The 26,412-nt window shown below is 43.4% G+C and overlaps 1 protein-coding gene across 1 annotated transcript in view; it reads left to right on the top strand.

The window, feature by feature from the left end:
• BRSK2 (BR serine/threonine kinase 2) overlaps positions 1–26,412 on the top strand; it is a 297,047-nt gene that overhangs the window by 175,698 nt on the left and 94,937 nt on the right. Inside the window, exon 4 of the mRNA XM_052696777.1 lies at positions 18,384–18,469. Coding sequence (XP_052552737.1) covers positions 18,384–18,469 — 86 coding nt within the window. The remainder of the gene's footprint in view (positions 1–18,383; positions 18,470–26,412) is intronic.

Below are 26,412 nucleotides of genomic sequence, written 5' to 3'. Positions count from 1 at the left end.
TCCTCCGGGTAAACCTGTTTCAGTTGATAGTGAATATTTCATGCAGTGCTGAGCGTTTTCTGTACTGTGGTGTCCTAGTTTTTCTACCTCCAGCCCCAAAGGAATGTTTTTACATCATGGAGCTTTAGTTTTGGGAAGGGGAGGAGGGGAGGGAGGCTGCCAGCTTGCAAAGAGATGGCAACAAGGAGTGGTTCAGAAAGTAGCTCAACTCTAATGCCTCAGCTGAGAATTGCACCGCCACTGCTGTGCCACCTCCCAAAAAGGGTTGATTCCCGAGGGGCTGAGGCTAGGTTCCAGTCTGAGTAAAATAGCCCTGAAAACAGCACCTTGCCTCTGCCTGTGCCTGCTCTTAGTGCAGTGCCATAGTCACAGCTGCTTACTTCTCTGACAAACACAAGCTGTTGTTCCTGCCAGCACTGCAGGACCTGCACAGCGATGGGTGGGAGGAGCAGTGTCCGTTCTGCCTTCTGCACCGGTGACCAGGCAGCTGCCTGGCTCCTTGCTGAGAGTCTCTCAGCCCTTCTGCACAGAGAAGTCAATTCCAGCCCTTTGCGTTGGCTATTGTAGATTTCAGGTTGGACACTTTGTCCTCCGAAGAAAACCCTCAAATCCTTCTGGGTATTTAAGAAGCAGGGTAGGGGAGCATTGTTGTTCTGTCCCAGTGTTTTACTACTTGTTTTGAAATCAGTGTTTTAAAAGTTTCCACATTCAAATTCCTGAAGCTGATGAAAGATCCACGCTTGAGACTGGAGCTGTGGCTCCATAGGGATGCAGCTGACTCCAAAAGTGTCACAGCAGAAGCTGTCCTACTGCAGCTCTGTCTGGATTTATCCCACCACAATGAGCCCCAAAGGAGGCTGCCTTCCCAGTCCCCGTGGGTTTGCATTACATAGGTGTTTCTTCCCTGTGTGATTGGCCGAGTGGCTACGAACCCTGGAGAAGTCCCAGAGCCTCCATATACTTACTTCTATCAGCCTCCTGAAAGCACACTTTACCTGACCAGCTGAATTAGCATCTGCTGGAACCAAGATAGCAGCACAGCACTTCAGAGTCTGACTCACCCCAATTATGGACTGCAAAGCCCAGCATTTGTGTTGTCTCATTCTCTGCACAGCCTCTTTTCTCTCGTCTTGCTGCGCTTGCCTTATGTGCTCACCCCCCATTATGAAGGGGCACAAACTGGCAGAGCTTTCTCCGCAGACCACTGAGCTGCAGCTCCAGACCCTCTGCTGCCCCATGTTAGTCTGAAGCGTTGAACTGTGGGAGTTCTGGGAGTTAGCTATGCAGCTTGTTAGTCTGCAGAAATCTGCAGCAAGCTGTGTTTGTACCTCCTGGAGGACATGGGGCAGGAGCAGAGCACGGAGCGGCTTAGTTAATGGTGCAGATGCTATATATTGATCGGAGTAGAAAGACCGGAAGAAGGTGATAGTACGCCTTCCTTTCTTGATGATTGCTGACCATTTGCAGGAAGGAAAGGGAGAAGGAAAGGGGGAGGAAAGATGCTTTGTGGTGGGGTAGCATGAGTTTGTGATAGAGGCAGGAAAGCAGTGGAATATCCCCAAAGCGTGCTCCACCTCCAGTGTTACAAAACAGCAGTTCAGCAGGGGACACAGAAGCACTTAGGGAAACTGCAGCTGAAACTAAGTGAACCTTTCAGTCTTCTTATCGCAGCATTTCCAGTCCCTGCTTCAAGGAGAAACAATAATAAATAAATAAATAAAGCCTTGCGAAAGGAGCTAGTGTCCATCTAGAGCATTGTATGAACTAAAAAATGACAAACAAACAAAATCACTAGCCTTGGCTTTAGAAGCTGTTGTTAAAAATAAACCATCACTTGCTGCTGCAGCTCTGCCAGAACCTCCCTGCTGATAGCAGGAGACCCAAAGCACTGCCTCACTTTGCACTCCCTGCGCACTGTGTAGACTTTAACAGCTCTCCCTGTTGTCATGACAAAGATTCCCGACTCTTCAGCATGCAGCTTGCTCTGTTGTCACCCATCTACCCCTGATGCTGTCAGCCCTCCCTCCCAGATGACGAGGCACTGGGAGCGGTGTGTGGTATCTCTGTGTGCTTCTGACGTATGAAGCCAGGTGCTGACTGCCGATTCCTTGCTGCTCTCATGGCATGAGTGTGGAGCCAGGGCAGAAAAGGAGCTCACCGGAGCCAACTGCAGTCAGTGCTCAGCTCAGCTCAGCTGTGGCCTTTCTCCATCAGACATGCTGCGGACTTCACCCTACACTACTTCGTTCTCTGCAGGCTGCAAGTTGAGGTAGCGGTGACAGTTGGTGTTTGACATGTCATTTTCCATCTGTGTTTGGCAGAGGGTGTGTCTTCCCATGCTCTATACTAGTATCAAGGTGCCAGCATTATATGTGCGTTTGGAAACAGTGACAGACCATCTCTGACCTGAAGCACTTACAGTCTGAACAGGCAATGCATGTAAGAGGGCAGAAAAATGTGAGAAAAGTCAAAAATCTCATTCTATTTGTTTTCTAAGTACTCAATGAAAGCTCAGATAGATTGACCCATCCAGGAAAAATAAGAAAGCTATTTAAAAAGTTAGAAAGCAAAGCTAGACCTTCTGAGTCCCAAGTCAGTGCCTTGACCTCAGGCCCTCCTGGGTGCACCCGTGGGCTGGTGTTGGTGCTGTACTTATTGGGGGGGGTGGTGCCAGACCCAGTGACTCTGGATCAAGTTATGAGTAGTTTATGGCTTCCTTTGAATATCGTTTCAGATCATCGATCCAACTGTAACTCTACCCATGAATCTTTTTTTATCTCAGAGGTTATTGTTTTTTTTTAGAGCAAAATCACCACACTGTGAGGGTCATCTGTGACACTGAAGGGTTTGTTGTCAGTGTTTATGTCCAGTCAGTGTTGCACAGGGGCTGGGAGCCCTGACATCACTGGATCTGCTTTGTACCCACATGTCAGGTCACATGGAACTCCCTCATTTTTCTGTTGATTAACTGCAAAATGGGGACATGCCTTACATTTCAGAGATGCTTGGCTGACAGATCTTTGTTTTGAAAAAGCCATTACTGAAATAGGACTTTTCCCTTGGTATCATATGCTGCATTTTGCCAAGCAGCTATGTTTGTTGGTAGCTTGAAAGGTACAGCCTGCTTTCTCAGTCTCTCTGCTGCATTAGGGGGAGAAGAAATAAAGGTGTCTCTCTCCAAGAGTAAGTTAAAATAACCTCACAAGTGCTCTGACTTCTGTTTTGCTTCCCATAGTTTTGTACTCCAGGGACTGAAAGAGAGTAGCTGTTGTGCTTCTCTCAGCAGCCTGGCACTTCCATGTGTCCATGCTGTACCTGGCTGGGAAACTGACACAATCTTTGGTCCAACTCTGCAGAGATTATGGTGGGCTTTTGCATAGCGAGTTTCTCTTGTGCACACATTGTAATGCCCTGACTGCCAGAACATCATCGTAACAGAGCCAGACGCAGCCTCTGTAAGTACTGCAGTGCAATTCTTTGTCACATTTTTTTAAGGCCAGAACCAGTATTCCTGTGCTGCAGCACACACTTTCCCTTTAAAAGCAGTTAGCGAAGGGAGAAAAGCCTTGCATAGCAAGGAGGAGACAGCATCTTCAGTCTTCAGGTGTCTGCGGCGGTGGCGGCAGCCGCTGCATCCCGAGTGATTAATGAGCAGCCAGGAGGGCATGCAGGGAGCAGAGCATGAACCCCGCTGCAGGGCGGTGGTGGGGACACCCCAGGGAGAGGCAGGCTGCTCGGCACCTCAGAGCTGGGGTGTCTCGGGGGAGCTGAGGGCACAGGAGGCAGCGGCTTCGAGTGAGGCTGATGTCTTCATCATCCGCCTGTGCCAGTGGCTTCAGCAAAGACTTATCTCCCACCCCTGTACTGCTCTGCTGAACAAAGGAGTTGAGAAACATAGCTTGACCCATTGGCTTTAGGTGGGCTTGGGGCTGGAAAAAGCAACTCTATTTTAAAAGGTGTCGTAAGGGGAGGATAAAAAGGGAATTCTCCAGCCCTGGGTAAAAACAAAATATGAATCCTTTTTTAACCCCTTGTTCAATTTACTCTGCTGGTTTAAGATCACTCCTGCAGAAGCCAGGTAGAATTTCAAGTAGAATGAGGGCATTTCTAGAAAGACACTCTGATTTTCTGTAGCAGAAGGGACACTGTGTGTAGGCTCATCTGAGCTGTGCAGTAAGCTACTTGGCAGTGGCTGGAGCTCAAAGCGATGGTGTGTGTGTCTGCTGGGTCCCTGGTGCATTGTGAAAAGGGAAGTTTGCGCAGGACTTGGAGGTGGCCAGAAGCTGAGGAAAGAGGTGTGCAGCAAGGGCAACAGAATCAAAATGCTTTTAATCAAGTAATTCTGCCAAGCAGGGCTTCTGGTGAAGTGCACACTCACCCATGAAGGCAATCCCCGCAGGTCATCTGAAAACCCTTTCGGTTGAATAATCAGTATGAAGAAGAAAAAAAATAGGCTGGGCGAGCTGCTTCTGGCCTAAATTTGAAAATTAGACTTGCTCATTCATGTAAACTCTCAGTAGCTTTTCACAGTCCCGCAACACCTCTGAGGTCCATGGCTTGCATCAGGCACTCCTAAGGGAAGGAAGCCTGCTGCAGGTGGGGCTGTTAGGGAATTTCAGGATGACCTCAGCAGAGTAACACTGCTGAGCAGCTAAGCAGAGGTGCTAGCTCCAATCTGGAGGCTGCCTGGGAAATGGTTGGGACATACGTGCAGGTATTATGGAAAAGGATGAGTTTAGAGCAAGGAGGGGACGTAGCAATGCAGTACAACTCCCTTTCCTTCTGGAAGAAATGTTCTCATATTTGAAGGCATTCAGAGTGCTTCCAAGGGAGAACTGTTAGCTCTTTTTTTCTTTTTTGCTTATTTTCTGTTTCTGACTTAAAGAACTGCTTTGTATTTCCCTAATGAGCATGTATCAGAGCTGTGTGCTGTATTTATTTTCCTGAAGTGAAGCTTCTGCTCAGTTGTTTGAAGTTATAACTTACTGTGGGTAGGCAGCAGTCGTCTCTCCTGTAGGCTTTAAGTGACTGATCATCTGCAGATCATGAGCAAGATATCAGAGACAAAACAATGCTTCAGGGGTCTTGAGATGCCTGGAGGGTGTTAAATTACACCGTGAGGAGACATCTTGAGTTTCTTGAGCAGTACTGCTCCCACAGAGAACAGGAATGGGAGTGCCTGTCTCCTTGGATAAATGAAGACTTGTCCGAAGAAATCTCACTGGAAGCAGCTCTTCAAAATGCATGTTGAATGAGTCAGACATAAGGACTGTCCACTTCTTGCTTGGCCACCTGAAACATTTATATTGACCACCAAGAGCTTTCATACTAAAAGAATTTCTCTCATACAGTTTGCCAGAAGTTGCAGTATAGTTTTTCCCTAACCTTCTTACATCACTTCACTGTCTTCTGTGGCTTTCAAATGGAGCATAAGCTATATAAGAATGGCGAAGACATTTGGAATGCTGTTGAAAGGGAAGTAACATTTTCTACAAGTTCATGTCCACAAGTATACTGAAGGGAGCACAGAAAATCACAATGAAAAATCACTTCTGCCTCGGAAAGAAAGTAGCATGGAAAAGAAAATACTGATGGTTTAGAAGCATTAGGAAGCATAAGAATGCAAAGACAGAAGAACGGTCAGAAAAAGGCTTTCATAGTCCCTAGGACTTCACAGAGCATGACTGAGTGGCTTCTGCGATGATGTAAGTAATCCGCTCCAAAATAAAATCAGGCTCTAGTTTGTATGTATAATATTTACCTACTCTAAATACAAGAATGTATAGGCAGCAGAATGATACCAAAGGACATGATAGAACTCTTGAAAAACCCCTACTTGTCCACTTGGGATGGAGTAGGACTGTGATCAAAGGAGGGAAAATTGCCTTCACTTTCTTTAACAGTTAAGTAGAATCCTACAGAGAAGAGGGCCTCTGAAAATCACCCTGTCAACTACTATTTCATCCCTTCTCACTGAATGGCACCCAGCTATAAATTTAGGATCCTTGAAAACAAAAAGGACTTCTCTATGTTGTTGTGTTCCTCTGGCAAACAAAATGTGAGGTTGGTTTCAGGAAAACTTCGTAGAGCTTTCCTGTGTACCCTGCAAGATTGCCTTGCAGAAGTCCTTAGTTCATGGTGCAAATAAATGAATGAGCACTACCCTGCTGTCCCATGGAGTTTTGCAATAACCCACAGAAGGCAAATCTTTCACCTGGAGTGCACATTTCCTACTTAGAGAAGGAGCTGTGAGTAGGGATTATTGCTGTATCGGTGCAGGAATCACCTTAGGGTATGTGAATTCATGCTCTGCAGCAATGTGATACAGTGTAATACTTGCCTACAGTATCAGCCTTCCTGCCAGTATGCCCTTACATTTTGTTGCTGTGTGACAGATGGCAGCAGAGGGGCAGTCTGACAAAATGGCGTCTGACATGGAGGAATGGATGAAGCGAAAGTATGGAACTGAATTGCTCAGTGCAGAAAAAAATTCACATTCATTAACGCGTGATAAACATTTCTGGAGACGAAGCAGTGGATGTGAGCGCCGTGGGGCCGTGGGTGGTGCATTTCAGCAGTGGTGAAAGCAACAGTCGTCACCTCCGCAGATTTTTTTGCGAGCACAACATGCAGGCTTTTGTGCATAACTGACAACAGTGCAGAACTAATGGTGGTGACTCTGTTGAAAAAGTAATGCTTTGTAGCTGAGAGTTTGCTCTATCAAAGAGTGTTATTGTGCTCTTTGTATCTGCTGCAGTTTCCATGGAAATAACTAGGAGACATTACTTTTGGAGTAGCCTAGTTATAATAATGTAATGATCAGCTACCCCTAAAAATCTTGAGGTTTTGCATACCATCTCACTGGATTCCCTGTGGTGCAAGGGCAACATCTTTGCCTGACTTCTTATGTCTTTGTAAGTCAGGATTTATCACGTGAGCTGAGCGTCACAGGCACTGTTTCCTCCTATTTGAGGTTACTGCTGGGTTTCCTCAGTGTGACGTCTGCCTCAGCGGGATTTTGGCGGAGCTTTTATCTGTCCTATGTTTGTGTGGGAGGCAGCAGAAGCTTTTTATGGAATGGAAGGCTTACTCCTTTGGAAGTAAGGGAGCTAATTATCTCTCCTCTAAAGAGAAGTAATTGGTTTTCTTTTCTGTTGAAAGACGATGACATGTCCATCATCCCTCACCTTTTCATTCCAAAACAGTGTTGTGATCTTGGAAAACTCCCTGATTCACAGGTTGATTTTTGCATGTTCTAAACATCTGGGGACAAGGTTCAGCTGACTGATGAATGTGAACTCTGGCAGAAAATGCTGAAAAATTGGAGGGGAAGGTGGGTAGATCTAGCCCAGCTGTCCATTTCATATATTGCCGCTTTCAAATTTAGCTTGCTGCTTTCCTAGTAAACTGTTTATAAGCACTTTTTACTCTGCACGTGTAAGCGTTATCATAGATGTTTGGCAAGTGCAAGGGATTAAGATGTACAGGCCTAAGATGACATTATTTAAGTGAACTTCAGTTTTTCTTCTGTTTTTGTAATGGTTGCTCTGCTGCTACAAAAAATGTCTGTTGCCACGCCTGTTCTCTTCAGAGAATTAAAGTCATTTGCTTATCATTTGGACTTTCTTGTAGCTTCCTATATGTAATTGTTTTGTCTTTAGTACTAACCTTAGAGATGCGTTATTTCCTGACATAACAAAGTGTGTTGAAGTGAAATATTTTTCAGCTCAGCTTTAGATCTGTTGGTAGTGCAGACATGAAGGAATAGGAAAAGCCTCAGGTATGCAATTACACTCAAAGATAACCATTCTGAAGATGCAGGACCCACAACATCTGTAGATGTAGAAACAATGAAAATACCACCTTCCTCAAGTTTAAAGTACATTGATTTAATTGGTCTCCACGCAGTAATGCTGTGCTGGTGGGTGCATCTGCATTGCAGCATACAAAGTGTACTGTATATATAGTCATAAAAATGTGGTTGACTCAGGTAATTCAAGGGAGAAATTTTCTACACTGCAGACTGTCACTGTGTAGAAAAGATCATCTATTTTAGCTTGGGGAATGATTCATCTCAGGTTTAGACTGGTAAAGCTAAAGAGTTCTGTGTTACGACCCAGAAGGGCTCGAAAATACTGCAGAGTGGTATAAATGAGATTTGGACAGTAATGTTCTAGATGCAGCTTCGTAAGTAGGCAGGTCTTAGTTTGCAAGACTCACCTCTAGAGACAGAGAACTATAAGATGGAATTTGCTTTTCGTTGCTGCCTATCTCTGGTCTCATTTCGTAGGAAGAGTACCACAGACTTTGAGATAAAGGTATATGCCAAAACTAAGTGCTCCTGAAAGTCCAAGCAAACTGAATAATGCATTGGGAAGTATAATGAAGATGTGGCAAAAAATTACGTTTGACTCCAGAGAATATACTTGAAAACTTTGTAAGTCCTTCCTGTTGTTTTTCTCCCATAATTTCTCGCCATTGTTAATGATCTGTAAGTCTCTAATTCTGTCAAAATGAGAAGGATGACATTCTGTTTCCTGAAGGCCACAGCATTTGGTAATTTCTCTTTTTTGGCAGACAACTTCCTGAATAGCTGGGGGACTTTCATGGCATGCAGATGTCATACTCAGCTTAGTCTCAGCAAGACCTCAAGGGAGCACACTAGAACTGTATGTAGAAAGCAATTGTCTCTGAGATGTGTTACCAGGAATGTGGGAAAGTTGATGTACTTTGAGATGCCCGCCTACTCCTTTCCCACCAGCATGGGACTATAGCTGGACAGCTATCATCTACCTCCCAAGTCAGGCTCTGAGATTCTTCATCAAGGCTTTTTGATTCCAAAATCAACTTTGGAATCAAAGTTTGTGGCTATGCGTAAGCCTTAATATGCAGTATTGGATATGCAGTATTCCTTCTGATGTTTCTGAGATCATTTGAGCAGCAGGAAGGGATTTATACCTTGCCAAGCTTTGCCACACTCAGTAACATCTAAGATCTGAATATTTGTCTTTTATTGCTGTCTGATTCTGAAAGTTTTGTGGGTTTTGATGAGCTGGGGAGAAGGGTGAGAGAAGAGTGCTCATTCTGTTACTTCATGTTCACCGGAGTTAGTTTGACTGGACCATGGTGTAAAGATGTGCCCAGAGCTGCCTGCGCTCTTCTTTCTCAAGGAGGTTTGAGGAATGTGGAGAAGGAATGACTTTGCTTATCCTCACTGCCTATTCAGAGATGCTTGAGAACATCTCTTTACAGTGTTGTTTGTAAATCTCCCTTGCCAAGAAGTTTCTTGATCCTGATAGTGGTGTTGATCGGCTGCAAGATGTCATCAGCACCTCCAGCAATAAGGGGCCGATGTGTGATGGAAAGAATATGAGAAGAGCAGAGATAAAATAGCTGAGAAACAAAATGTTCCTTCATTGCTGTCTTTGATCTCTTAACTCCCAGCTGTGAGAGATCCTGGATGCTGATGGCAGCAATCGACTAATTTTCTGCAGCTTCTGTTGCATGTACAAAACAGAGGAAGACGTTGTCTTCACTGAGGGGAGTACAAAGTCTTGCTGTAATGTCTTCTGTTGCAGGCTGACCCTGGGGGAAAATAGGGAGTGAGCATAGGCAGACTCAAGACTGAAGTAAAACGTGCAGTTTTATTTCTCTTTTCTCTCTGCCTCTTATTTTGTGCTACAGTTCCCACCACATTTGCCATCCTTTTTGTACACTAAACCCCAAGTAGAACTCCCACCCAGTCTTGCTGTGTCTGCCATCTCCTTGATGTCAAAGGAACAAACAGAATGGGCAGGCACCATGGAGAAAGCTGTTGCAACAGGGCTAGTATCAACTTGAAAACTTGGTTCACTCCTCAGCACTGAAGCACAGTAGCTGCAGGAAGGGGGGAGGAGAGCTTTGCAATGTCCACTGAACTGTCCAGCAATAGTTCATTCCTGACCTGAGACTGAGACTGAGTCTATGAAGGTAAATTTGCCACGAGAATCACCAAAGAACTGATGTTACCTGGGTTTGTGCCTCTCTGCTGCTGGCTAGATTCAGGCAGATAGCCCAGAGATGAAGGTATTTCAAGGTCACTGCTGATTTCCCATGCTGTTCATCCTGTCTTGAAAGATATGAAAAGACATGTCTGTGGTTGAGGTGGCTCTGTAATAAAAGGTTATAATCCCATGTATATGGGTCGGCAGAGATGTTTGAATCTGAAGAACTAATTCACTTCTTTATGGAGAAACAACCATTTTTTCAGGCCTTGTCATCTATAAAGGGAATCACATGTGTTGAGAGAAACCCATATAAAAATTGAAATATTGAAAAATCTGAGCCAGGGTGATGCATATTGAATTCTTTTTCATTGTTATCATCCAGATTCATATTCCACATCTCTTTTACTCCAGAAAAATGCATGGATAGGAGACAGGTTGAGCCTTGGAAGAGCCTTGTGTGGGATCTCACTGTTCTTTCTTCAAGTAAATCTATGCTGAGGAAATGCAGAGAATGCATAGACAGAGTGCCTATTTTATGAAAAAAGCTAGTGTCGTGAAGAAGGTCTTGAGATCACTATACATAAGCCAGGCTGGAGATACAAGTAGTAATGCAGAGCTGGCACAGGTCAAACTAGAGCTGCTGTTCACACTGTAGTGTGCTACAGACTGCTTCAAACCCATTGGAAAGGGAGGCAGGGAGGCCAGCAGTTACTTGACCTCCCTGAGTACGCAGCCACTGGCTCCACTGCTTGGCAGAGAGTCAGCTCTTGTCTCCTCTGTCTGCCACTGCCAGGCTGCCCCCCCAAAGCACCCTCTTTATTGCAAAGAAAAGTGCAAACATGAAATTTGTGTGTCTGTGTTGCCCTTGTTGTTGTTCCTGGATGAGGTCCATGCTGCTGTTTGTCCGTGACTGTGACCCTCTGGGAGGTGCAGTTGCGCTCCAACAGTGCGTTCAGAAAATGGACCAAAGGGAAGAGCAGTGGATTCTTCATTCTCTGCTTCCTTTGCCGTGTGGGGCTGTAGGAGGTGGATGATCTCTTTTTTACCATTTGCATGTCCATGAGTTTTTTAACTCAGCTGAGATGAGACTTTGGTATACATGTACATACAAACACCCAGCCAAGTGGCACACAAAAATGAAAAGCAGAGGGATGCAGTAGAAAAACAGAAATCATATTACATGTTTTCTACTCTTTGAAATAGTTAATGTCATTATGCTTTTCATGGAACACACAAAGCAGCAATAGCGTCTGGCTTTCTGCCTCTGATCTCTGCAAAGCTTCAGCTACTCTGCCCACTCTCAGAGCATTTGTTATTTGCTTTGTTTCTTTGAGATGGCCATTAAGGAAAGATTTAGAGAAGGAAACAGCATCTATCCTATTGATTACTTCAGGAAGAGTGTTAGGGAGAAAGTGTAAAGGGCGTTTGTGTAAGACAATGCCGAGGAGATAAACAAGGCCGGTGACTAATGGAGAAAGCAAGGAATACAGAGGAAGGCTATCTGAGACATGTAGGAAATGGTAGAGTTTACCCTTTAAAGTTTTTCCAAAAGTGTCCTTTTAAATTTCTCTTCCTACTGCTGATGGACTCCCTGAAGGATCCAGCCTGTGGTGCGGCATCTCCTCACTGTCTCATTGCCTTTCCTGGATACTCTTTGTGCTCCTGGGAGCCCCTCTTCCTTATTACATGCCTCAACCGAAGCTCTGCACTGTATTCTTGGCAGGACATTATGCTGTGCTGTGCTATACCAACTCTTGTGCTTGCTCGTATTCCCTTAATGGGATTCAGCAACTTCTGCCTCCTCCACCATCTCTGGCTCAGACATTCCAGCATTGTCTTTGGTGCTGCTGTATTAAATCTGTAAGGTCTGTTTTCCGCCCTCTCAGCTCTGTGTTTGGTGCTCTGCACTTGTACTGTTTGAGGTTGAACTATCCCTACTCCTCAATTTTGCAGCTTGTTTCTTCTCTGAGTGTAGTGGTTGTTTTCCTGTAGCTGAGTGTAGTACCCCCAGGGCATTTGGAATAGCAGTACATTCTTATGGGGGGAAGATGGGTTATGAGCTGCACCACGCTCTTAGGTTGTTCTTGTGTTCTATAATCTATATGTCTTGAAAAGAGACAAAAGAAAAAAATGATTGTTCTTGAGACCTGTGTCACAGATGTATGTTTATTGGTCCTTCAGAAGAGATTGAGGGGCGTACTGCCTACAGCACTCTAGTTTCTAAGCTTGGGGTGAGCACTGCAGGGTTAGGGTGGCAGGGACAGCTTTGGAGCAGCAGCTGGCACTCTTTGGAAAGGCTTGGCTGTGCTTGCTGATTTGAAGTAATGGGTTTCTCATAACAAACTGGGCTGTATTTGAATCCTTTTGGTTTTTTTCCCAGATGAAAAAAAAACAGCTGTGCAAGCATTCTGCGTTTGATAAAAGCAAGCACGGTGCACATCAAAATTAAAAACCAAGATAAGGGGGGGGGGGGAGGGGGGGCAAGTAAAGTATCAGGTCCTTTCCCCTGAAGAGAGGCTGTTGGTTTGTGTTCAGTCCCGTGTGCTGCTTGGTGCTGGCAGCCAGGGTGAGGCACTCACCAAGGCTATGGGAGGCTCTTTGCCTTGCGGTGTAAAGGGGCTGATTCTGCTGACTGCTGGCAGAGCTTTGCACGTCACTCACTTGCTAGCTGTGTACCACCGGGCAGCAGATAATCTCAAGTGCTGAATGAATAAATCCACTCCTTGTCAGCTCCCATCAGTGTCCCTTGCATGAAGCCCCGATGCTTCTTAAAGAAGCATACGCTGCGGGTAAGTCTAATGGCTGAATGTAGTCTGCAGCCTATGGCAGAGTGCTGAGAAATGCTGCAGGTGTTAACTGCTGAGTTAAACCATGAAGATCTCGGGAGGGATTTTCTGTGATTAGATAACCACCGGGCTCCAGACCCTGTTACTTCAGGGCCTGGTGATTAACAGGCCAGGCCACGTGGCCTTGCCTGTTGTGGAGGTACAGTGAAGCCAGCAGAAGGGACATGGTGAGGATTCTCACCGTGACACTTCAGCTGGTTTCATACTCTCAGACGTCATGCCAAATTTTGAAATTCACTGCAGCTCCTGCAATGCAATTTTGAAGAGACGATGGAAAAGTACTTGTTTCAATAAAGACAAGTGGAAACTGACATTCTATTATAGCAGCCGTTTGTGGAAAATGAGTTCCCTAGCAAAGATTCACGGTATAAAAGTTTGCACATGCAAATCTGAACATCAAATATGCAACTCACTTGTTTCTAACACATACCTATTTTCATTTTCATTTATGGGGAAATAACTTTGAGAAACACACATGCAAACAAAAATTGTGATAGAATGAGCCCATAATAGAGCTTTCAATAAAATGAAGAATTGCTCAGCTTTCCAGCAATTTTGTCTGTTTGTTGTATTTTGTACAGCTTTGTTTAGCTGCCTGATTCTATGTATATCTAAATCTAGTTTCCCCTCCGCATTTATCCACTTTTTATAGAATCTTCTCGTAATTACCAGTACTTAGCAGAAAACCTGAATTCATGTTAAAGCATTTAATTAGTCAAAATTGTGTAATAGAAGATTCCTTCCAGATACCACTTAATGATCATTAGAAGGTCTGATTCAAAGCCCACTTAAGTCAATTGATGTCTTTTGTTGACTTCAATACACTTTGAATCTGGCCCACTATATTCAGAAATTTGAAGCTAATGGCTAAAATAGCAGCAGGAAATGCTCTCTTGTAGGTAGCCAACTTTTGTGGTTCTCCATTTGCTTCTGTAATGGCCTGCTGAAGAAGTTTGGGATAAATGTAATAAAGGCTACTTTCACTAAGTGAGATATCAATTAAATTCAGAGCTGCAGAGGAAGATCTTGTAATGTTTCATCATTTAAAAACTGTTCTTTTCCACTTCTAGCCTGTTTATGTTTCCATTGAAAGTAATGATACAAGTAATCCAACGTGATATTGCTTACATTATTGTAATGATTTAAGTTAGTTTGGAAGAATGATATCCCCACAGCAGTGACCCCACGGGACATGCTAGGTTTGCAGTTACTTGTATAAAACTATTTCTGTTTTAATGCTGTTCCCTCAAGAATAGTCTTTTTTTTTTTTTTTATTCTGCTATCATGGAAAAGCATGAAAACTTTGGTCATCACCAAAGCAAGTCATTTTTTATGATTTTTAACTTCCAGACCCACATATGCTTCATGGTAGCAAAAGTAGGAAGATTCTAAGGTCTGTTCACAGAATGTGAACTGGTATGGCAAAAATGCAGACTTTCCAGAGAACTGGAAGAGATTGGTTTCTTACTATCTGGTACTTTTGGTTTTGCCCATTAGGAAAAATTCACAACAAATGTACAGCCTGCAGGACTTTCTTGCTCCTCACCAGCCAGGACACCTTTTTGAATGTGGATACAAGAAGAAAGGAACCTTTCTTCATCACTGAGACATATGTGATGAAGATGACGCATGTGGCTCCCTCCATCTGCTCTCCTTGCTTTGTAGGTGAATTTGCACCCCGCTTGTCTGTGATTTGGAAGGCGAGGGAGCAGAGCACTTGTCAGCAGTGGAAACTGTGCTGATGAGATGGGTTTAAACAAGGCAGATTCCTCTGGGAGAGAAGGAGGATGAAGTAGAGGCGGCAGACAAGAAGTGGAGCTTTGCAGTATTCCTCTAAGGGTCACGTTGCCCTCATGTTGCTCTTCGTCATTAGCTGAATCACTGGAGCATCCTGTCAAATCAGCCTCCTGCATAGATTTTTAAAGCCTCTAATTGGCACCTGCACAGTTACAAGTTAGCAGTGTGTCTGCATTTGCCCTGCACAGACTTTCACTGCTTTTCCTTTTAGCTCCAAGGCATTGGTGTGCTGCACAGTCAATAACCTGCTCTGGTATGAGGCAGCCCAGACTATTGCTGGGATCCCATCGCATGCCCCGGTGTCTGTGTGATTCAGAGGGCTCCTCTTTTTTAAAACTACTGTGCAGATGTTTCTCCATGTATGCTGTTTATCACAGACTCTGAGCCTCCCCAGACAGGCTATTCTGAGTTTGGCCTGCTTTCTGATAATTGCTTCTGCATTAAAGCAAACACCCCTGCAGGGTTTCTATGCTCTCCCGTCCTTGCCAGTTCTGAGCTGGACAGCACTGTGCAGCCTGAAAGCACAGGAGTGCACAAAAACAGGCATGGCAATAGCTGCCAGAGCTTTAGGGAAGAAGGCAAAGCTGCCTGCTTTATCAGGCCTCTTCTATTTTGTAAAAAAGTAATACCTCTCCTTTGGTGCCATCAGTAAAGTTGCTAGTGAGATCTGCAGTCCATATCCAGCACAGTTCCTGGCTTCTTGGTGAGAAAAGGAACCAAAAGAGTCATCCAAAGACAAAAGCTGCAGTTGTTGCCTTGAGAAGGTGGTCCGCTGCAGGTTTTTGGGAACCCTCATATTTCTTTGGAAGAGAGAAGAGATGGGGCACCGCTGTCAGATTTTTGAGGAAGGTCATTTTGGCTGTTCAGAGTCCTGGGAGTCTCTTGTTGAAGCAGTACAGCCACCCGTGTTTTGTCAATGTCCTGGGCACAGATTGATCTAGTTAACGTGCTTTGTGTGGTGTTACGACGTGGAATACCAATAGCAAAAACCATGACAGTCAGTGGGCCCAGACAGTGAGAAGTACAGTCACTTTTCCTTCATAAAGCTCCTTCTCACTGAAGGCTTCTATAGGTCCCACTTGGAAGGGTAGGTTGGTTTTATCCCTGGTTTACAGATAGAAAATAAGTAGTAGGCTGGAAAGCTGGCTGAGGAAGTGCAGCACATAGCTGAATACATTGCAGGGCAGTGCTGCCAAGCACTGCCAAGCTGGATGTTTTCTGCATACCTGAGCTTGAAGTCAAGACCTTTGAAACTGTATTTCCTCTGGGGACTTTTGTTTCCAGGAAGGTAAAAATATGTGTAGGACCTTGTACGCTCTTACACTTAAAGAGCTGGAAGTAAAGGAACTTGGGTTATTTCCTTTTAATAGCTTTGTAGACTAAGTATGTATGTAATAAGTAGATATTTGCTTTCTTGTCTGGTTTTCTCTTACTGAACACAGGCCTTGCAGTGCTGTAACTGGATCCCCCTCTCTGAGCAGTACTCGTAAATCACTGCCTCATCTCTCGCTTTAGGACAGTAGCCAAGCAGGACCCTGCTGGGATGCTGCTATCCATCATTTACTTGGTCTGAATGTTCATTGCCAAAGCACCCACCAAGAGGTTTTTCGGAAGTGAATCTCCAGTGCAGTCATTCAGCACACGTACAGGGAGTTTTATTGTACAGTGGCAGGAAACTCACAGGATGGAGAATGGATTTGAAAGACCACAATCATAGCTAGTGCAGTGGTCATGTTCCCCTGGACTTATCCGGTCTCACCCAAGGAGAACTGTGCTGTGGAAGCTTCAGCTTCTGAGCAGTTATGGTGCACAATGCTAATGTCTGAATCTGATTGCTATTGGAGAGCTGTGAGAGGAAACGCTTTTTCTGTTTTGGTTTTCCTCATCCTTGAAGCAAGTCCAACTTCAGCGAGCTCTCTGCAAATGTGTATCTGTCACTGTATCCCATAGGGTAAATGAGTAACAAGTTTTTTTGAAGAGGAGGTAAAAATTACATAGACTAGCTCTCCTGCCATTTTTTTTCAGTGGAGTAGCTGTTCAGTTGAGGTCTCTTCAGGTTGTTTCCTGTTTGTATGAGTGGCTTTCATCTGCGTGCTGGTCATGAGCCAGTTATGCCTACAGAGTTGTCAACATCAGGTGCTGTGTATCTCTGAATTCATACTATTTCTGAAAATGCTGTGTGCTGGTATGTTTACATGCTGATGCATGTACACAAATCCAGTAGAGCCTCCTGATACACTTCTCATTTCTTTGTAGTAGCTGTTACCAGAGATCACAAGTGTGGAGTTGGGTCTCTCTTTTGAGTCTGCAGATCTCTTTGAAGGGATAAGACTGACACATGAAAAAGCACACTTTTCTCCATCCATACATAAGAAAAGCCAAGTGTGATGCTTTTGTGTGGTAGTATTGAGGAAGAGAGATCTGTGGTGATAGCCAGTGTGCCGGGAGATCCTCTTCCCCTTTTTATTGCTGGAAAACTAGTACTTTCTGATTTCCTGCTGAGCATCTTACTAGCACTCAAAGAAAGTTGCCTGTGTTCTGGTTTAGTAGAGGATGATATCTCAGGAAATTAAATGACATCAAGAACTAAGGCTATACTGAAACAAGTTCCTAATTATTTGTCTGAGCCCTGCTGAGGAAATGTTCAAGGATGCTTTTGTAGTTTGCTCATGTTTGGATTGTTAGGATAGCAACTTCAAGACAATCATTTATTTGAAGAACTGAAAAAAAAAAAGCCCTGTGTAGTTGTTCTTGTTTTTGTCTTTAGGGCACTGTCTTGGCTTTTTGGATTCCTGGAAATTTCTGTGTTGCTTAGACTGCATGCTGTTGCAGAGTTTATTTCAGTTATCTACAGACTCCACAGTGCTATGTTAACTCCCTTCAAGTTAGCCTAGGTCAAATCAGAGCAGTCACAGTGTGGCTTTGAGCAGCACTGAGCAATTTTGCTAGCAGCTGAGGAGCTGCTCTGACTTCATCTCTAATGAATACCCTTAGTAATTTCAAGTTAAAACCACACTGCAGTCATGATAGGAATTTTGGGTAAGAGCAAGACTTGTGCTAATTACAGAGACTTAGTCACAACTTATTAACTCAGTGTTGAAGACACGCTCTTAGAAGTAGCTGCGCTTGGGCAGATTGGGAATTGAGAGAAAACAAGGTCTTACGCTTAAGGATCTGAACACCAAAGCTCCAGTAATTGGGTTTAATTTCTTATAGTACCTTGTACTTCTTATGTCACCTCTTTTATTTCTTTCTCTTTCTGTGCCTCAGTTCTGCAGCTCCAAAATAACAATGCTCTTCTGCCCTTCTTTTCTCCTACATACGATGCCAGTTCTTCAGGAGCATGCAGTGCGTAATGCAATGTGGCCACTCGTGCATATGAGAGGTCAGAGAGCCCTCAGTGCCATGTCGGAGTTTCTGTACTTTCAGAGCATGTCAGGGTTTTGGGTAGTGAGGCAGCTGTAGCTTCAAATGCTCCTAGAGCTCCTGACACTGACTAATAGGTTTGGGACTCTTCTTTCAACTTCAAAATGTTGCCAGTTTTGCACTCCACTGCAGGGAGTGCTAAAACCACGTAATTTTTTAAAAAATACTTTATTTAGTGCTAAATATTGCTGTAAGTTGAAGATTCCTATGCATATGAAGAGGAGTGGGAAATAGGTAAGTGGGAAGAGAATGTTATGATATATGATGCATTCCAATATCTAGCTTCTAATCTTCTGTATTTCTGTTTGTTGTTTGTTTTTTTTTCCAGGTGGAGCGGGAAATAGCCATCCTGAAGTTGATAGAGCATCCCCATGTTTTAAAGCTGCATGACGTTTACGAAAATAAAAAATATTTGTAGGTATTACTGGCTTTTGCCAGAGAAAGGGGAAGGGAAGGAGGAAGGATGGGAGGGAGAGGAGGGGTTTTGGACCTTGCTGGCATTTCCAAGAGCGAAGCATGGTGTATTTTCACTCTTATCTGGTGTCCATATCTGATACTTAAATGAGGAAGAAACAGTCCTTATTTTACTGGCTTTTCTCCTTTTCTTCTCTGTACTTTGCTTATATGCTGTTTCTTTTTCTACTTAAAATGGAGGAGAGAGAACAATGTTTTCTATCAAACAGCAAGAGGGGAGAAAGATTTGTACCTGTACTATAGGGAAACATTTGCAATCAAAACTATGACAGACTGTTAAGTGAATAATTTGGATATCTTCACTTGCCTAATAGTTTTCACTGGATCTCTTGATGCTTGCCAGCAATATTTTAAATATACTATCAACAACAATTTTTGTTTTTAAAGGCTACCAAAATGTCCTCATGGTTTTGCAGTGACAGTTAACTAGCAAAGCCTTCTTTTTTCAGATCATTTCAGTGCCAGGCAGGGGTGCTGTCCACAGACAGAGTCATTTTAGCTTGACAGGGCACTAGATATGTTGAATCTGTTGTCAAACAAACAGGCCATATTAATCTTGGCACAACAGGGAAAAAATCAATGCTCTCCAAATGGAAAAGGGCAAACCAGTAGGAAACTCAGTGTTATTTTCATCTTTTTAGCAGGTTATTGCAAGTAGAAGAGAGTGTTTAAAAGAATCAAACAATTTTTAAAAACCAGCATCCTTCAGTGACCTCTCCACAATGTCACAATGCAAGAAGGGAATAACTGTTTACCCAAAGAAAGCATTTTGAATGACAGTAACAATCCCTCGTGGACTTTTCAGCCAGCATTCTTACTGGACCAGTGAATTCCTTTTCTAGGAAGTGAGGCTTCTGTGCCAAAAGGTTTGTTTAGTAGAGCAGTCAGTAATTTGTTTTGGATTCCCCATCCTCCTGTGGGGCAGAGCCTGCCATTGGCAGTGAAGTGGGGTTGCCAGAATGCATTCGTACAGGCACGTGGTGTAGGCTGGCTCAGATGCTCTCTGAGCTGCATACTGAGTGCTCTGTTCTCGGTGGCAAAAATGGTCATGACTCCATTAAGCCTTGTTTGCCCCAGCTGAAAACAGAGGCCCAGATCTGATGCAGTCCGCTCAGTGTGCAGGACACAGTTAGTACACATGAGGCTTACAGGCAGGATGTTCTCCTTTAGTCCTGAAAAGGAAGGATTGGTACCATTTGTAAGAGTACCTACCACTTTGTTCTGGTTTAAGAGAAGCTAAAATCAGGCCATTGGCTTTCTTTTAGGTAAGAGAGAAGGTATATTCTTGTTTACTTCGGTGTTCCATAATTTGGATGTACATGCACACAAACACATGGACACTAGCATAAACCCAGCTTGCAGCTTATGTTTTCCAGGTAAATGTATACTTGGTGAAAACAAGGTAGGAATTGTGGCGAAAACAAGGTAGGAATACATGAGGGACAACAACTTGAGGTGAAGAGATGGATTATAAAGGTACTGAAGCTTTCTACTTACTCTGAACACCTGCAAAGGCAATAGCTGAGCTAAGTAATCCTTCAGCCCTCCCAAAAGGCTTGGGGCATATTTTGCTCCAAGCCAACGAATATCTAGTGCTCAGAACAGTGGGAATAGTCTTACAGGAAGACTTCCAAAAATGGCTGTATTTCTCGGTAGATATGCTATCGTCCTGATAAAAATCACCTTGTAAAGGGAAGCATCCCATACCTTTAACCTGTATCTGGAGTTCCTGGCTTCTAGATATGTTGGGCCCCAAAGCAGGCTTTGTCAGTCACACAAAGTCATCTTTGTGCCATAGCTCCTGGTTCTGTAAGACTGAGCTGTCTGCCTCTACCCACAAAAGCACTGAATCCCTCTGCTGAAAGACACTGATTCTGTGAAACTGCCAGTGACTCCTAATTGTAATTCATTTTTTATTAGTCACTATTTTAAAGAAAGGGCATAATGCAGCGCTGCTGCCAAGCCTCCCTGTTTAAAATTAGAAACAGCCATAGCCTTGGATAAATCTAAGAAGTGGAAAAGAGTGCCTGTGTTAGGCTGAGATGTGTGTGGGATGAGAAGTGAGGATGCATGAACATTCCCAAATACGACACAGTGACCTCTGGTTCTCAGCAGCACCAAAAGAGGGATCGCTCTCTGATTGTGGCAGCGCCTTTCCATCATGCCTGCCGTTTCAACAGTAACGATAGTGGCATCGTTTCAGAGAAGCTTGTGAATTATGGGTGATATTTCAGATGCCAAAGACTAATCACGATGCATCACCAAGGAGTGTTTCCTCGATAAATGTTAATTTCACAAATCATGTTTGACTCTTGGTTTATGATTTAATTTGTGAAAAGGGGCTTTAGTTGAGTAGATTCCTAATGCATCCATGAATCAGGTTCCTTTTCCATAGCTTAACACTTTTACAGTTTAACACTATAAATGAGTTTTAAAAAATAATAACAAAGCTTCATTAGCATGTCTGTATTAACCTAGTAGTATTTTTCCATTTGTTTTTCGTTGTTTTGGTTTTTTTTAAATCAAGATGGTTGGGGAGATGGAGATGGTGATGAGCCCTAAGACTTTGAACTCTGTATTCTTCATTTTGAGTTGTCATACCTAACCATAAGGCTATGGACTAGAGTTCTACATACACAGGGGAAAATGGCACTCCACAGCAGCTCTCTGTATGTGTACCAATACACCATCCCAGATATACATTATGTTGGCTAAAATAGCATTATTGCACGTGGTTGGACTATCCTTATATTTGTTGTGAGATCACTCTGACAGTCTTCAAGCAAGATTGGGTCCCCACGGTAGCAGATAATTTAAAAATAGCTATAGGCAATCAGTACCTCCCTCTCTCCCAACAGATAATGTTAACAGCCTGGAAGTATGGTCAGGGGGATCACCCTCTGAAAGACAGAGAGTGAGGTAAAGCAGCCTGGTATCGGGTTAGCCCAGAGTTCTTTAAGAAATTCTTTGCTGATTTCTAATGGGGAATGATCAAATGAGCCACCAGAATTTGAGTGTGCACCAATAATTATGACTAATCAAACTGAGATGGTCATATAGAAATGTGAATAAACTAAGGGAATAAGCAAAGTGACAACAAAATTGAGGTTTAGACATATTCATTAATGTGTGCTGTAGTGGAAACATCATATGGTTTCTGCATTGCACATGAAGTTGGGTGATAGTCCTCTTTCTTACTGTGCTATGTATATAAAAAAGGTCTATCCTGAATTAGCCCAAATGGTGTTATGTTTAGTGGAGAAAAAAAGAGTTCATACAATATTAACAGAACTACCAAGGTGAATGAGCCAGAGGTTCTTACTAACATGCAAAGACCTATCCTTCATGAGTGGCTCAGGTTTTTTCTAGGAAGCAATCCTATGTTTTATTTTTAGATACGTACATTTACTGTATCTTATACAGTAAACCCAACTTTTCTTTTGGTCTTATAAAAGAAATTGTCCTGCTGTTGAAGGAGCTGTTGGCATGGCAGTGTAAGTGCCATCATGCAGTCCAGAGGAGAAGGACCTTCCCTTTCTAAAGCAGATGTGTCAAAGTATTATAGTGAACTCTGCAGAAGTACTGTCAGGACTGGCATTATCTGTTTGATCTCATTTCATTATCTGTTTAGTTTGAATTACAGGAGTTTTGGCAGAGAGTGGGAATAAGACAGAATAACGATGCACCGCTCTGTGCTCTTTTCTTTTTTGTACTTGCATTTCTCAATCCTTTCTATCAATATGGCAGTATATATACCTGTACATTTCTATTTACAGGTACATACAGATGTTTATATATCCATTTATTTATGTCCATGCATTTGTATATCTTTACACTTTTTTAATTTTCTGGGAACGTTTATTTTAATCTCTCTGGTGTCCAACTTATTCAGCATTTTAAGCAGAGAGAGTGCTTTGAGAGTCGACATCAGAATATTGGCATCGTCTCCTGTACTCTGAAATGCACTGTGCATTCATCAGCTCTTTTTCCAAGCACAACAGTTCCCCTTCATCATTCAGCAGCACAGTGCTAGCTCTGGGCAGGTGCCCAAGCCTCATTGCAATGTACACAACATGCCACCTCCTGATTTCAGAGGTGAAGGTGCTTCCCAGCGAGCCAGATAACAAAATTAAAATGTCCTCCTCCCTGTGCACAGCTCACATTCCTGGCTTAGACAAGACTGACTGCCAGCAGGAGTCAAAGACTAACAGCTCCGGTGGTGTCTGCAGAGGCATTCATGCTGCTGGTCCTTTTCTGCAAGGTTTTCCTGCAATTCTGTTCCTTTTTTCTTGAAAATTAATTGTGAGGATGCGAGAAACAGAAGAAAAAGGTTCTGCTTCTTCTTTTGTTATCAGCAGCACAGAACTTTGGCATTCAACCTACCCATGGGGAGAACTGAAAAAGGCAGAATGAAGGCTCAGGACATTGGGGTGGTTCCAAGGACTCAGCCCTGAAAATCAATTTCTCAGTAGGCACACTTCTTGGTAACCTGGGTGTGGGGTATTGGATGCTGTGATTACAGGGAAGGAAAACAAAACATGATTGGAAGACAAAATGGTGTTTAATCTAGGCTGTGATGATAAATAAGAGAAATATTCATAACCAGCTACTTTGGTCTCTTTTCTGCTGCTGAAGAGCTTTAATCCTGTCTCAAACTCCAAGCACACACGGCTGAGGGCACAGCAGGCAGTGTTAGGAGCAGAGCCAGCTTGTGTGGGGCTGTGCATCGCAGTGGGCCTGGCGATGAGGAGGGGCCAAGGGGAGCAGAGGTGGAGGTGGTGCTTCAGCCTGCAGGGCGATGCCAGCCGGGCAGGGAGCTGGGCCTGCACAGCAGTAGGGTTGGTGGTTAATGCTACAGCTTGCACTGTGTGGCCTTAGCAAGATCTGCATGAAAACCTGACTGTGTTTTCTCCTCGTTGCCTGACAGTGTGTGTTTGTGTAGCTCAGGAGGAAACAGGCCCAGAGTGCTGCAATTCTGTGACGTGAGTGAAGGTGGAAAGGAGATGCAACTCCACATCCATACTGAGTTGCCAAAATTCTCTGTCAGGCCTCAGCAGGTAACTTTGTGTGTATCTGAGCTTTGGGCATTAAAAGAAAGGCCATTTAGCTCTCAGAAGTAAAACCCTGGAGTGTATGGCCGCTGGCAGACCTGCAGCAGTGAGGTGGTGAGTGCTGCCTCAGCTCCGCCCAAGCTGTGAGGAGCAGCTCTCTGGCGGCTCTCTGCCATCTCTTGTGCCCCACCAGGAGATGCTGCAGTGCTTTGGCACGTGTGGCTACACACCACCACAGCAGTGCTCAGACACCTTTCATCCCCCATAAATACCATGCAACAAACGGCATTAACTCTTCCTGCCTCTCTTCCCTGCTTCAGAGAGCCTCAATCTCTTCATGTCCAAACTTAATTATCAGTCAGATAGAATCTCCACTCAAACAAGCAGATTGTAGTTAAACTTGCTTTTTTGGAAAAAAAAATTCTATTTTATGCATGTTTTCTTACAGATGAGGAAAAAATACAAGTAAAAATAAAGAGTTCCTGGCCCAGTTCCAAATTAGGGTTTAAAAATTCATGCCCGCCATAAGAATTTATATAACTTCTGAATAATTTATAGGCTGCGCCAATAACAAGGGACTTAATATCTGATAGAGATTATTTAATCAATAGACAACAGTGCAGTGAAAAAGCTGTCAAAGAATTACAACATGTCAGTCAGAGCTGGGCAGCTTTTAACTCTTTCCCTGCTCTACATATGTTGTTACGTATCTACACACCCGTGAGGACGTTTTGCAGAGTGGTTGGATGGGAGAGGAGTTGCCAGGGCTTGTTTTTTTAATTTTTCTTAAGACTTTTCTTTGGCAGTTTCTTTCTGGACAGATCACTTGCTGATTCACCACAGCTTTGAAATGTGATGAGTTTTCTAGCTCTAGCAGAAAGCTGTAGGTATTTTCTCATGAATCATCTCCAGGGGATTTGGGGCTATGGTGAGGTGATTCAGACTTCATCGGGTTGGGTGATGATGCCTAGTGTATGTCATCTGTATGCAGCCCCTTTGGTTTGTGTATGATTTTGGGACTGGATTTTGTGAAATAGCTGAAGAGGTTTTTACGTGTATGAACACCAATATATATGAGGACAGACAAAAACTAAAGATGTATCTGTTTTTATAAGGGAGATTCCTAGCTGACTTATGTCACTAGCCTCAGTAATTGCTTAGATATCTGTATCAACTCCAAATTGTCTTAATCCATGCCTCATTCCCTGATCTATGTATTATTTTCATCATTTTCATATAATAATCAACTATAAAATGATATTAAAAGAGTAGTTGAGCATCTCGTCAGATGTGGTTATTTCATGAAGTTTCTTACCCATAGGCACTACATCACAAAACAGTAAACTCTTGAGCAAAAATGAATCAGCAGGGATTCTGCTGATTTTCGTTATCTTAGTGTGTATCTTGTCTTGTATAACTGCATTTGGGTTGTGCATCTTGCTGTAGTGCACGTCTGACATCATGCATCTTAAAAACTAGCCAGTGTTACATAAATACCCAGAGTAACTTTTGGCTTAGTAAAAGCCCTAGAACATTAACCAGTGGTGTCTAAATTCAGAAGACATAAGTACTTTTAACTGAGGTTGTACATTATATGTATTAATATTGTACCATTTAATAAAAAATAATTATTAACTGCTTCCCTAACAGGCAGCTAATACATGCACTTCTAAACCAGCAAACATCTATTGCATCAAAATAAGGTGTCTGAATTGACTACCTTTCCTAGAGCACAAGACTTTCATTTTTGGCATTTGTAGCACTTACCTGAAATACCTTGTGTTTACATATGAGCTTTCACTGAAAGAGCTCTATCCATTTAATGCTTTTATAGTAATAAATGTTTGTGTTGCCCCAGAGGTTCTAATTTGTCTAGCTGTGAATGTGTCATAAATTTTCTTCATATCTAATGCTAAGAAAACAGGATCTGCATTGCCACACAGGGATGCATAGTGATGGGCTGCTGTGGGCTATCCCATCTGGCAGGAATTTTAGTATTTCACACCATTCTTGCTACTGGTTAACAGCTAGCTTCCACAAATCAGGTTGTTTGTTCTTATTTATTCTGCCACAGATATCTGTTAATGCATGGTCATGGTGTATTCTGTGCCAGATAGTCTTTCTCTGACATGGTTTCATCAAGTTTTGCTCAGAGCCAGCCTGTTTATTTTTTAAAGTCCTGCTTTAGAGATAGCATTTTGCTTCAGCAGGAGGTCTATGAGCTAGTCCTCAAAGCTCCCCAGAGCATGGGGAAGACACCCTTAAATAAAACACAGAGAGCTCACCAGATGGGAGAGAGGAATTGTCACCAAAACTATTTCTGTGGCTGTTTTCAGTGATGTCTTCGTTTGTAGTGTGATAGCAGGATAGCAACAAAAACAGTCTGACCATGAAAAAGACCTTACCGTGCTGGGAATAGACAGCAAGGGGACAAAAAGAGTCTCTGCACCAGTCAGCTTGTAAACCCGAACACAAAACAGCTGCTGGAAGCCTTATGATGGGGAAGCCCAAGCTGTTGTCAAGCATCATGGCAAAGAGCTGTCTTCAGGGAAAGGCTGAAGACATAGTTCTGTGGTTAATGACAGCAATGTCCTTCCGAGTGTAGAGAGTGCTGTAAAAGCACAGAATTGTTTGCCTGGAAAAGTAACAGATGGATGGTGGATCTGACTGTGGAAGTTGGTCAGAGGCAAAGGTCAACCTCAAAAAACTGAGGAAGAGAACCTAGACTGATGACAGGGAGAGGGCAGGAGGGACTTAGAAGTGAAGGCAGCTAGCTTGGGTTAGATAGAGTATAAGAAAGGAGATAGTGAAGGCATGGAAGGAGTGGTCAAA

The sequence above is a fragment of the Tympanuchus pallidicinctus genome, unplaced genomic scaffold, assembly GCF_026119805.1.
Source record: "Tympanuchus pallidicinctus isolate F22 unplaced genomic scaffold, pur_lepc_1.0 scaffold3, whole genome shotgun sequence".
Classification (NCBI taxonomy): Eukaryota; Metazoa; Chordata; class Aves; order Galliformes; family Phasianidae; genus Tympanuchus; species Tympanuchus pallidicinctus.
The sequence above is the reverse complement of the archived record's forward strand: the minus strand, read 5'-3'. Positions and strand labels throughout refer to the sequence as shown.